The sequence below is a fragment of the Sminthopsis crassicaudata genome, chromosome 4 (genome assembly GCF_048593235.1).
Source record: "Sminthopsis crassicaudata isolate SCR6 chromosome 4, ASM4859323v1, whole genome shotgun sequence".
In the NCBI taxonomy this organism is placed as follows: domain Eukaryota; kingdom Metazoa; phylum Chordata; class Mammalia; order Dasyuromorphia; family Dasyuridae; genus Sminthopsis; species Sminthopsis crassicaudata.
Window position 1 is genome coordinate 286,717,824 of NC_133620.1, and position 13,487 is coordinate 286,731,310.

The 13,487-nt window shown below is 34.5% G+C and overlaps 1 protein-coding gene across 2 annotated transcripts in view; it reads right to left on the minus strand.

Moving 5' to 3' along the window:
• Positions 1 to 13,487, minus strand: part of MAPK14 (mitogen-activated protein kinase 14) — a 92,226-nt gene that overhangs the window by 52,765 nt on the left and 25,974 nt on the right. For both annotated transcript variants that reach the window (XM_074311135.1, XM_074311132.1), the window contains exon 2: positions 4,228 to 4,357. In XM_074311135.1, coding sequence (XP_074167236.1) covers positions 4,228 to 4,357 — 130 coding nt within the window. The remainder of the gene's footprint in view (positions 1 to 4,227; positions 4,358 to 13,487) is intronic.

The window sequence follows — 13,487 nt, forward strand, 5'->3', positions numbered from 1 at the left end:
TGTGCAAGCAAGCATTCTAATACCTGATATAATTCCTTAAACATAGTAGACATTTCATAAATGTCTGCTTTAAAATTGATATTTTTTCTTAGAACCTAGCAACTATGAGGTAGATAATGAACAAAGAAAATTTAAAATTCCCAGAAGACAAACCCAGAGTTAATTTCACCTAACACATTCAAAATAATTTTACAATTAAATTTATTGGTTAGGGCACTAGACTATTTAACTGGAACCAAGTGTCATATGAATGTTTAATGCCTTTAGTCATAAAAGAATACAAAGTTAAAATGCAAAATTTATCTCCATTGAAAGAATGACCTCTACTGTCCAACTTTCTCCCTACCTAGATATTTAAGAAAAGGGGAACATGAAACACTCAACAATGTCTTTCATTATCCAAAAAAATGTATTGCTCTAATCTAAATAATGGTAACTCAATAATGTTAATTGGCAAAAGCTATTGGTATTAAAAGGTGAATTAATTTTCAGGAAGAGAAAATTTTGCAATTTCTTCCATTACTAAGTGACTTCTGGGATTTAAAATGTCATAATAGCTTCACAGCTTTTTCTTTGAAACATTTTTAAAAAATAAGACAAAAAGTCAGAGAGACAGACTATAAGGTTAATCGTTAACAAAGTCAAATGAATATAAGGAATATAAATTTACACAAAACTCCTAATAAATTTTAATAAAGAACCAAAGTAACACATTTTTTTTTTTTTGGCTTAGATAATTGGGGCTAAGTGACTTGCCCAGGGTCACACAGCTAGCAAGTGTTAAGTGTCTGAAACCATATTTGAATTCAGGTCCTCCTGACTTCAGAGCTAGTGCTCTATCTACTGCGCCACCCAGCTGCCCTTATAATAATAGAATTTTTAAAAAGTATTTTGATTCCATGTCTCTTTTCAAGTTCTTCTATAATCCTGAAACCATAGGCTTTTTTTCTTAAATAATAATGACTACAGTGATGGTATATATAGTATTAGTTTTATTGACCTTTCTTCGTATTTCTTTATGTAGATCTTTGGACATATCATTTAACATATATTCTTAATATTTCATAATATTCTATTACAATAATATTCCATAATTTATCCAACCATTTTCATCCTCTAACTTAAAGGCATAAAGGATATTTCTAGTTTTTCCAAACAGAAATAAAGTAGCTAAAAAAATTTTTTACATAGATTGATTCTTTTAAAATTATTACATAATTAATTGAACATAATTAAATTAATAATTTTGTGGGAATTTCTTAGCAAATGGAATCCTGGTCTCAAAAAGTGTGATTAGTTTGAGATCCTCATTGAAAATTGCCCTAATACTCTGAAAAATGTTTTTACTGATTTAAACTTCCCAAAACATTATTATAACACCTGTGATTGTATAGCACAGCCAACACTTAATTTCATATCTTTGCTGTTTGCTAAATTGTTAGAATTTCGCCAAGGAATGCAGAACAACCAGAAGGTAGAATAATGTACTATGTCCCACCTTCACCTCATATTCAATCATGGGGTGAGTCTAAAACAACCACTTCCTTCTGCTATGTAAGCTCCCATTACTTCTCTCTGAGGTGATAATTCCCTCAGTTTTTGTTGACTGAATAAAAAAGCTACAGTCATCAAGGAATTTTTATGGACAGTCACTATCCCAGAAAGGAGACACTGAAATTTATAGTTCTAGAACTAAGCTCCACATGGATACTTCTCACTCACATTTTCCTTAGCAAGTTTCTATCCACTCTACTCACAGGTAGTGAATATATTAGTTGGAGAGTGTGACCCAGGTTTCGGTGTGGATTTGCCTAATTTGTAAACACCTGTGATATACCTGTTTTGTGCAAACAGAAGCACATAAGTAGGAACTCAAGACTTGAAATGGGTTATTAGAGACGAATCCCTTACAACAGGCTTTCTCTAAGAAACCTGAAAAAATTTGAGTCCAATTATGCAATTGTGGTCCTTAGACTGGTCAGTGTGAGAGCAAGTTGGAGTAGGAGTCATTCCATAGATTGAATAAGTTGGGGTCCAAAAGTGCTATATAAGAGGTACAGACATTACAGGGCTGGTGGCTATCCAACAAACTCATTACACAGGCAAAATGCTTTGCATGCAAAGGTTAAAGTAACATAAATACAAGCTATTCTTACTCTGTTTAATCCTATTCCTACTTAATTCACCTAACTTCTATGCCATTCTACAACAAACATCCCAACTCTTTAAGAAACTCTTCAAACTTTTCAATCAATATTCCTTCTACCTTTAGCTGAAACCTGGTTTCTCTCCTCTTGCTACAACCCTTATAACTCTTCTCTCTCTCTTTTTTTTTTTCTCTTTTTCTTTTGAGGCCAATAGGGTTAAGTGACTTGCTCAGGGTCATATAACTAGGAAGTGTTAAGTGTCTTAAGGCTGGATTTGAACTCAGGTCTTCCCTGACTCAGGGGTGTGCTCTATTCACTGCCTCTTCTAGCTGCCCCTCTTATAACTTACTTTCACTAGAAGATGCCACCTCCCAAGTCCCACAATTCACAGGGCTAGGAACAGGGTCGATGTACTTCTTCAACTCTCATAAAAGTTGACCTTCTTCTAAAGCTCATGCTATTTAATGATACTTTTCTTTCTCCATAACAACTCATATTTATTCAGTATTTTTAAGGTTTACAAAGTTTTCCTTATAATTCTTCTGAGAAATAGGAAATTAAGATAGTCTCCATTTTAGAGATAAGGAAACAAATGAGGTGAAATTGTTTCCCATGGTCTCCAGACTCTAAAGTACATTGCTTTTCCCACTACATAGTTTCCTTCTGAATTCCTTTGCAGCTGTCATTAACTGCCCAATAAGTTATTCTACCAAATTTATCAATGATTAATAATTGGATCATGGTTTTTTAAAATATCCTATATCCTATATCTAGTAGAGGATAGGTTGGGGATTAATACTCATATTAACAATCCCTAAGCAATTCCTCAACTTTTTCCCCTCCTCTGATCATATTTTTGGCACCTGCTTTCATGGACACACCTTAGACCTCAACCTTTCTCATAATTCATTCATCTATTCATGAATAACTGATATTTACAAAAAACTTATTAGGTTCTAGTGGCTGAAGATACAAGGCAAAGCCAAAACCAGTACCAGCTCTCTAGGTTATAGACTACTTAGTTGAGGGTGAGACCAGAGATATGCCTTAGACAGTAATAGGATGGGGAAGGCCTTAACAACTAGGGGGTGTAAGAAAGGCCTTAAGTTTCACTTAAGCTGAGCTTTGAAAGAAGCTAGGGATTCTAAGAAGAGGCAGAGTAAAGAGAGAATATATTTCAGACATGAAGGACACTAGCTAAAACAAGGAGAATGGAGACAGAATATTGTGTTCAAAGATTAATAATTAAGGATAGTTTGGCTGGAATGTAAAACACCTAATGGAAAATGTGAAAACCCAGAAGGTAAGCTAGAACTATTAAGGGTTTTAAGTGTCAAACAGAGGAGTTTTTTCCTTTTATCCCATAGGAAATGAATGGGGAAGTCAATGTAGCTTTTGGAGCAAAGGAGCAGTAACATGGTCAGACTTGGGCTTTAGAATATCAATCAATCTGGAAACTGTAGAAGATACCTTGGGGAGAAAAGAGCATGAAGAGAGAAAGCCCAATTTAGATTGTAAGAGTTCAGGTGAAGTGTGTTGAGGGGCTTGCCTAGGATGACAGCTATAAGGAGACAGAAGAGGAAGAACTTAAAGATGATGTTCAACTTTTAAATTCCATTCTCTAACTTTATGCTTGTCCTTTCCACCTTATCATGCACTTCTGGTGCTTGACCCAAATATTTTTTCTTTCACTCCATATGATTCACTCTGGTCACACTTGCTCTACTCTATAGACTGTCATTTTAATATTACACTAGTGATGCTCCTAAAATGCCCTGCTGTTACCTATCTTTAATTCTACCTCGAATACATGTGAGCATGCATGCATACATAATTCGATTTCATTTTAGACTTCGACAATCTGCCTAAATAAAAAAGGGAAGAGAATAAAAACTAAATTCTAGTACTGGCATTATATGATTTAGCATATATTAAAATAAGCGACATCTTATTCTAGACGGATTTTAAACAATTTAATTACAATAATTATTGTAATATAATAAAATCAAGCTTAAGATATTATTAATAATTTGTCTAATTCATCCTTGTGCCAACTTAGATATTTCAAATGGTTACTTACATTTTCATGTTTCATATGCTTAAGTAACCGCAACTCCCTGTAAGTCCTTTTTGCATGGATGATGGACTGAAATGGTCTGGATAACTTCTTTACTGCCACACGTAATCCTGTTTTTTTGTCAAAAGCAGCACTGTGCGGGAGAAAATAATATTATAAATGTTACAAATACAGGTTAAGGGTATTTACTTATAATGCTCATTTATTTACTAATGAAATGGTTTAATTCCAAAGATAGCATGAAAAGTCTACACACCTTTAAAAAAAAAAAAAAAAAAAGGAACACATAATATCCTTTTTTTGATATATCGGTTCAAAACTTAAGAAATGCATCCACACACACACAATTCTAGAAATATTTATAGAAAACTTTTTTCAACTATTTCAAAAGCGATTGTTTTATGTCCAATCATGAAATTCATGGCATATTTGCTTCAAAAGAACTTCTCAATATGAGTATTAACAGATCTCAGGATGCACCCAGAAGCTTCTACATTTGTATGCCTCAAATCTCTTTCAGATGATCAGTCTTAATTTTAAATGAATAACGGCAACAATTTGAAATGCTCAAAATTCATACTAATATACCTAAAAAGAAAGATAATCAGGAATAAATATGGCTTAAGTCATGCAGTTTTCAAGGCTACAAAATTCAGAGACTGGAAGTGGGGGGTACAATGAAATATACTTTTTTTTTTTTTTTTTAAAGCATCCCAGAGAGCCTATTCTCCATGGTCCACAGCTACTTATTTTGTGATAAGTCAAATTGAGCCTTCATTATAATAGGTATAAGTTCCCAGGAGGAGACTAATATATGATATAAAATTCTTCAAGCTTAAAAGCTTGCCTAGGATACACAAATGCCTTGCACCAGCTCTATATTTAAGAACAGTTAAGAGTTTACCATTACTGCTCCACTAAGATTCTCTTTCAATCCCCTTTGGCATCAGTCTGGAGACTTTCAAAATTCAACATGGGTCTAGAGGGTCATAAAACTAACAAGGCCCTTAAGGTTTATACATAAGAAAGATAAGATAACATAAACAACTAAGTAAAAGTATTAAGGAAAAAATTACTTAAACTGGCATCATTCCAAGTAAAGCCTAGCAAATAAATACTGAGAAACTTCTTGAGAACGCAGTTTTGTATCTACCATAAATCATGCCAAGAATACAGACTCCATCACTTTTTTGAGAACTCACACATTTGATTCCATCCAGTTTTAATGGTCTTGTAATGAATACAGCTATCTGCACCCAGAGAGGAGTGCGGATCACAACATAGTATTTCCATTTTTTTTTTTTTTTTTTTGCTGTTATTTGCTTGCATTTGGTTTTCTATCTCTTTTTTCCCTTTTTGATCTGATTTTTCTTATGTAGCATGATAATTGTGGAAATGCATATAGAAGAATTGCACAAGTTTAACTTATATTGAATTACTTTCCCTCTAGGGGAAGAGAGGATTGAGGGAAAGAAGCAAAAAAGTTTGGAACACCAGGTTTTGCAAGGATATATATTGAAAATTATCCATACATATATATTGAAAATAAAGTTTTAATAAATTTTTTTTTAAATTTTTTAAAAAAGAGAATTTACACATTTAATGTGTAAATGGTCTGACTTGAGCAAAAGCAATTTGCAAAGATGTTTATATAAAGCCAACCCAACAACTTCTTCCAATTAAATGTTAGGTGCTCTGAACCTTTTGTTATCAAATTGCTAACCCTCATATTAAGGATCAGTAAATGAATCTTTACAGTTAAAATATAAAATAAATTTTACTGTGCTAAGCTCTTGAAAAAATATCTACCACTGAAATTTCTAAATGCTACTTAGTAGACAAAGTGATATATTTAAATCTAAGAAGCCTCTGAGCACTTTAAAGAAAAAAAAAGACTTTAAAAGAGGCAGTATATTTTAATCTATACTTTTAAATAAGCATGTTACTACTGTATATACTACAAAGGCCTTACCTGGCATGTACAGTATTGTTATATTTTGCCTGTTTTTTTTTTTTTTTATTACTGATGAACTAAGTGGTTTTACATTTTAAAATAAAGTACACTTTAAGAAGTGTATTTTAAAATGTAAAGAATCATTCTAAATTTGGGGGCCATGCAAAAGAGAGGAATCAGAGACCCCTGCTTTAGACACTCCCCTCTCTCCCCCATTCATATGAACTCTTTGCTTCCTGAAAATAAGTACTACAAAATGACTTTAAAGAAAATAGAAGCCATTGACTGTACTTTTAATTTCCTCTCCAAATAGCCACATCTCTTGCTCTCGAAAAAATTTAAAACTAACCAAAAACAAACAAACAAACAAAACAAACAAATAAATAAACAAAACAAAATAGAGGTGAAAAAAACATGAAAAAAAAATTATAGGAAACACGATGCATGTAAAGGGATGGTTAGTCATTGTTCCTGTAGCCTTGGGACTACTGCACCCAGGACTTTTGAAGTATAATTCTCACAGAATCCAAGAATTCATCTTATTTTAAAAGATATATTTTGTAAATAAATAAGTCTATGAAGCAGGTCATACCAAATACTGCACATAACCCAGCGATAAATCAGAGTTGAAGAAAAATCCAAGACAGTTTAAAATGCTTTGCTGAAGTGAGAAAATAAAATTATGAAATACTTAATTCTTAAGGTGTGGTGGGCTATACACCATCAAGTGGGCACAGACTAAAAAAATTGCCAGTCAGCATAAGACTAGGAAATAAAATTATTAGTCACTTAGAGTCAAGCAAGATTCCCTTACCAAGATGTTCTGTAGGAAATAAAAACAGAGGTAAAAATAGAGCACTGAGGCTGGAATTTTGCCTCTATACCTTATTCTTCTGAGTGACCCTAAATACGTAAGTTAGCATTGCTGAGACAGGTGCTTAACTAAGATTTTTTCCAATCTTCAATTTATTGCTCCTATGATCCCTTTCAATGACTAAGTTACCTTTGATGAGTCCAAAGCAGAACACTTTGGCACCAAATTTTAGTATACTGTGTTATATAACATTTGCAAATGAAGCAATATAATTTTAACCTCAATCATTTTTATAGTATGAACTTCCAAGAAAAAGCTTATATATCCACAGATGAATCTAAGCAAACACAGGAAAATGATTAACACAAGTCTATAATATCTATTATATTTAATAGAACAGATACTTTGAGATTCCAACTAAAAACTATCTCTTGGGAATTTTTTGCATAATTTCTATGACAAAATGATCATCCAAAGCATACCATTTAATAACTACCAAATGTTCTAACACAATTTCTCAAAGTCTGACCATGTCACACCCCTATTCAATAAACTCCAATGGTTTCCTATTGTTTCTGAGAGCAAATATAGGCTTTTTCTGATCCATTTTATTATTTTTTAATATTAAAAACACTATTTTCAAAAAAATATGCATGCATTATTTTTAACATTGACAGTTGCATAGCTTTGTGTTCCAAATTTTCCCCTCCTCCCCCCAACCTCTCTCCTAGATAGTAAGCAATCCAATATATGCTATACAATATTCAATATATGTAAACATATTTATACAATTATCTTTTTTTTTATAATATTATCCCTTGTATTCATTTTTCCAAATTATCCCCCCCTCCCTCTACTCCCTCCCCCCGATGACAGGCAATCCTATACATTTTACATGTGTTACAATATAACCTAGATACAATATATGTGTGTAAATACCATTTTCTTGTTGCACATTAAGTATTAGATTCCGAAGGTATAAGTAACCTGGGTAGATAGACAGTAGTGCTAACAATTTACATTCACTTCCCAGTGTTCCTTCTCTAGGTGTAGTTATTTCTGTCCAACATTGATCAACTGGAAGTGAGTTGGATCTTCTTTATGTTGAAGATATCCACTTCCATCTGATCCATTTTAAAGACCTTCATAATTTGTCTCCAACCTAATTTAGCAATTTCATTAGATATTATTCCCTTTCCCACCTCCACAGTCTACCCAAACTGGACTTAACAGTTCTTCACACATGACACACTCATCATATTATTTTGGCAACGGTTTTTCCCCTCATCTCAAGACTGAAGTATTCTCACTTTACCTCTCTACTTCTTAGAATCACTTTTTTTTCTTCAAAAACTGTTTAAGCCATACCTTCTACAGGAAACTTTTATTCCTGATCATTAACATCTTCCTGTACTTTGTATTTGTTTTAGTACAAGTTCCTTGAAGGCAGAGATTGTTTGATTTTTACCTTTGTGTCTTTTATCACTAGCACAAGTAGCAGGCAGCTGGCATTTAACAAATGCTGGTTGACTAAGAGACATCATAAAAACTATTGTCCAAAAGCCAACAAAAATTCTCCCTAAATTTCTGTAAATTCAGTGCATTTGTTATCCCAAGCAGGTCACCTAGACCAAAACTTTCCTTCCCCAACCACTATCAGCCTGCTATATCACCCCTATATACTACAGTCTAACACCTTTCAGATTACTGTAAGACTACTCTTTTCTCCAACTGTCCTCTTGACCCCATTCTGTTTATGAACAAACTGCCCTAGTTATTTCTTAGCCTTTTCTTCTAACACCTTTTTTGTCTCTCTACAATTACCTGGCACTCCCCCATGCTTCTTTTCCCCCAAAAAACCATCACTGATTCTCTGTTCACCATCTTTAGTCTTAGATGTCTCTTCTCTTCCCTTTCCCCAACATTTCCTTAACTACCCCCACAGAGGTTCAGGGAAATGATCAAGTCTATTTTTTATTCTTTACTGCTACTTTCAGAACCCTTCCACTCTTCCTCATCTAGATTTAGGATCCATTTCACACCCAACTAGCAATTTACCAAATCCAGAGATCACTTCCCTTCTTTACTAAAAACCATGTCTTTCTTTTTTGTCTAGCATCTTCCTTTCCATTTGCCTTAGCTTAGGGCTTTCAATATACATATATGAGCATATCCTTTTCAGATTATACTGATTGAAGGGTTAAAGACAAATGTGAGACTTACATACAAAACAATACTAATAAAGAAGGCAATTGAACTAGGACAAAGACTGCTTTAGTAACTTGTTTACCAGATGCTTATTTGCACAAAACCAACGACATATTTTGGGTTAAAAATGAGGAAACTCTGAACTCCACAACTATTGCATGATTATTGGACAAATGTCTGTTGAGTGGTTACAGTCTAGACTGCTAAAATAGGGATTTGGTAAATGAGCTGGTTGATCACAGTAAGATAAAAGTGATCTCTCATTAAGGGGCCCCGATCTTTAAACAGGAAGGTTTGCCAAAGAAAAACCTCAAAAGTTTTTCGGTGGCCAAAGTGAGACTTTACCTATTTATACTGTCACTTGCTGCCTGAGAAGTAAAAACCCTTTGAGACCAGCTAAGGAAGCAGAATTGGGGAAACTTCCCACCCCTACTCCCACTTCCTAAAGGGTCTTTGTCCTTTACGAAACAAGTCTTAGCTCTTAGCACTGATCTGGCAGCAAAAAGGCCCAGCCCAGGAAATGAATAAAGCCACCCAGCAGTGAATTTTTAAAAAACAGGGCCACAAAAGAGAAGTCCTTAACTTTAGAGATATGACCCCATAAGACCACTTCCATGGTCTTTTAAGTCTGTGCCTGTTTTCCCTCTGTGTATTTGGGGGAAAGTACATTTTGGGCTTATGGGTAGAATATATAACTGTTTTGTCTTTTATGTAAATGTCTACATTGAAAGTTATTGAAATCAGATGGTTGATTTGTTCATGGAAGTAGGTGGCAAAGGAGTTACAGTGTAGGAGTAGCCACTTACAAAGTAACCCACAGAGCCCAGAATGCTAACCTGTCACCATTCTGAGACCCAGCTTGCTGCAAGCAGGTGCAAGCTGAAGGAGACCAAGAAGATGATGTTAAGGGAACACTCATTACCAAACTCCTTAAACATGTTAGTTTTCCCATTCATCAAGCTTAACTTTAACAACCAACACCTTCAGTCCACCTTAGCCACACACAATTAATTATTGGTCATATTCTTGATTTCATTATTCCATATCTGTCCCATCTCTGCAAACAAAACTCTGAAATTCCTCTAATTGACCACAACCTCCTGTCCTTTTTTTTTTTTTTCCTTTTGTTTGCTAAGGCAAATGGAATTAAGTGACTTGCCCAGTGTTTGAGGTCATATTTGAACTCAGGTCCTGACTTCAGGGCTGGTGCTCTATCCACTGTACCACTTAGCTATCCCTTGTCCTTCTATCTAAACTTCATTCCCACAGCAACTCATAGCTGCTCTATCCTCTCATATCTTCCTAGCCCATCACTCCTACTTTGTTTCTCTCTTTAAAAGTTTCATGGTAGCTCTTCTTGTAATGACAAGTAACTGGAAACTAAGTGGATGCCCATCAGATGCGGAATGGCTGAATAAAATATGGTATATGAATGTAATGAAATGTTATTGTTTTATAAGAAATAATCAGCAGGACGATTTCAGAGAGGCCTGGAGAGACTTACGTGAATTGATGCTGAGTGAAGTAAGTAAAACCAGGAGATCATTATACACCATAACAAGATTATACAATGATCATTTCACTCACACACACACACACACACACACACACACACACACACGCCCCTTATTTCCCTCATTCCTATTGAATTCTGCTGAAGAAGTCACAAAACTATGCTAACCAACTCCATTACAAATTTATACTATCTAAATCTCAACTGGGCCATTTCTGCTCTACCACAATCCTTTTACTCTTCCATGATTCTTTGAATCCCTATTATATTCTCTAAAGCATCTATTTCAAACCTTCTCTCTTATTTGTTGTGTGACTCAAAGCAAGACATTTCACCTGTCTACCATCTGTAAAATGGGTGTGGTTATAGCACTTACCTCCCAAGATTGTTGGGAGGATCAAAGGAAATAATAACTGTAAAGTATTTAAGGACATACCTGGTATGTAGTAGATACAATATAAATGAAGTCAGTATTGCTATGGTTGTTCCCTATACATGATATTCCACTTTCCATCTTCATACCTTTCAACAAACAAGCCTATATGTGGAATGTTTTTCTTCCTTCTCACTTCTGTCTCATGGAAACTCTACTAAGTAGAAGCATTTTCTGATCTCCTCAATTGCTAATTCTCATAAAAAAAATTACTTGTACTTGCCTAGAATCTTTATTGTATATGCTTACCTATAAGTTTAAGGGCAGGGCAGACCCTTTGCACATTTTGTTTGTATTCTCAGCATCTAGTATAGTGCCTAATACATAGTAGATCTCTCAATAAATGCTTGTAATACAAACTAATCCATTAGAAATATTTTCTGAAATGCTTTTGAGTTTAAGTGTATTTAAAGAAAGAAATTTTTTATCATCTGTAACTTCATATATATACTCTCAAAAGCCCACTAAAACCAAAACAAATACAATGACATATAATCACTGTAGTAGGAATATCTGTAACTCTTAAATTTCTATTTGCTACCCATGAAACAGTTAATATTATGACTCTACAACACTCTCCATCTTAACTCGGAACTTTACTCTTCAAGCATTTGCTGAATATATAATATGCATAAGCACTATATTCAGGGCCTTGAAGGACAATTAGAGATTACTCAGTAGATAAATCATCAAAAGATATATAAACAAGTGGTCTACAAAAGAAAAACTCCAATCTATCAACTATTCCCCCCCCCTGAGGCTGGGGTTAAGTGACTTGCCCAGGGTCATACAGCTAGGAAGTGTTAAGTGTCTGAGACCACATTTGAACTCTGATCCTCCTGAATTCAAGGCTGGTGCTCCATCTACTGTGCCACCTAGCTGCCCCCAAGCTATCAACTATTACATGAAAGAATACTCCAAATCACTAATAATACAATAAATGAAAATTAAAACAACTCTTAAGGTTTCACCTCACCTGTCAAAAAAAAAAAAAAAGATACTTCAATGACCCTCTTTTCTTTCTTTTTCACTACCCTATCCACTTGGGGGAAGGGAGATGAAATGAAAACAAGGCCCTGGTAACAATAAAATCTATAGCCAACAAAAGCAAAATCAGGGAATGCTCCTTATGGGAAAAGCTTAATGAAATCTTGAATAGAGTTGATAGATCTTGCAGAAAGCAGCACAACATTCCAGGTAGGGGATATAAGGATATAAGAAAACTTTCAGGAAGAACCCATAGCTCTTATCTTGAGGTAAGTATGAAAAATGGCAAAAAACAAAAAACAAAAAAACAAAAAAACTGGCAATGATCTGCACAGGGCTTATAATGCTTATTTTTCTGACATACCCAAGTAATTATCAGTGCTCTTAGTGCAAGCTGACATCCCTCCTACAAGAAAAGATAAAAAGGCTCAAGAAGTCTCCCCATTTTAAAGCTTTATCAAGGAGAATAAGATGTTTCTTAAAACACAAAATAAGAAAGACAACATTCATCGTTAAAAAAAAAAAAAAAAAAAAAAAAAGGGCTTTTTCCTAACGAGAAAGAAGCTAAACACTGAGGATGATACACCCAATTGCTGTCCAAGGAACGAAGATGCCGACCTATAGGCAGATTCAGAAGAGGACCAACAGTATTTGGTTGATAAAGGCCTGAAGGGCACAATGAAGCAGTTATTTGTTGACCTGTTAATAGCAATAGAGGTCAAACTACATTCCCATGGCATGAGTCCAGAATCAACCTAGACCAGTCAAACTGGATGAGGAAGAACATTACTCACTTCTGATGATTCCCATGTGAATCAAGTGAACAGATTACAGAGTTATAGGCAAGAAATCTAAAGATTTAAGGAAGAGATAGTATTTTTATGGGACTATAGATTTAAAAAACTTTAAGGAATATTTAAAAAAACCAACAACACAACCCTTATTTTAAAGATGAAGAAATGGAGACTTGCCTGGGGACTTACCGGTTGTAGGTAGCAGATTTAGGATATGGATTTCTAGTTTCTTTGACTCTCTCCCCCAAACTGCATAACTACCAATCAAAGAAAAGGACTTCAGAAAAGAAAGGCAGATTTGAGCAGTCAATAGCTGGTTAAAGAGTATATGTCTGAGAACAGCCTTAGAAACAGCTAGGTGTCACAGTGTGACTTTACCCTAGAGTAAAAAAACTGGCATTGTTGTGAAAACCTAAATTCATCTTCAGATGAATTACCAGCCATATGATCCTGGCTGTGCAAGTCATTTAACCTCTAGCTTCAGTTTCCTTATATGCAAAAAGGGGATAATAAAACCATCTACTTTCCCGTATTGTTGTAGCATAAAATGAGATAGCATT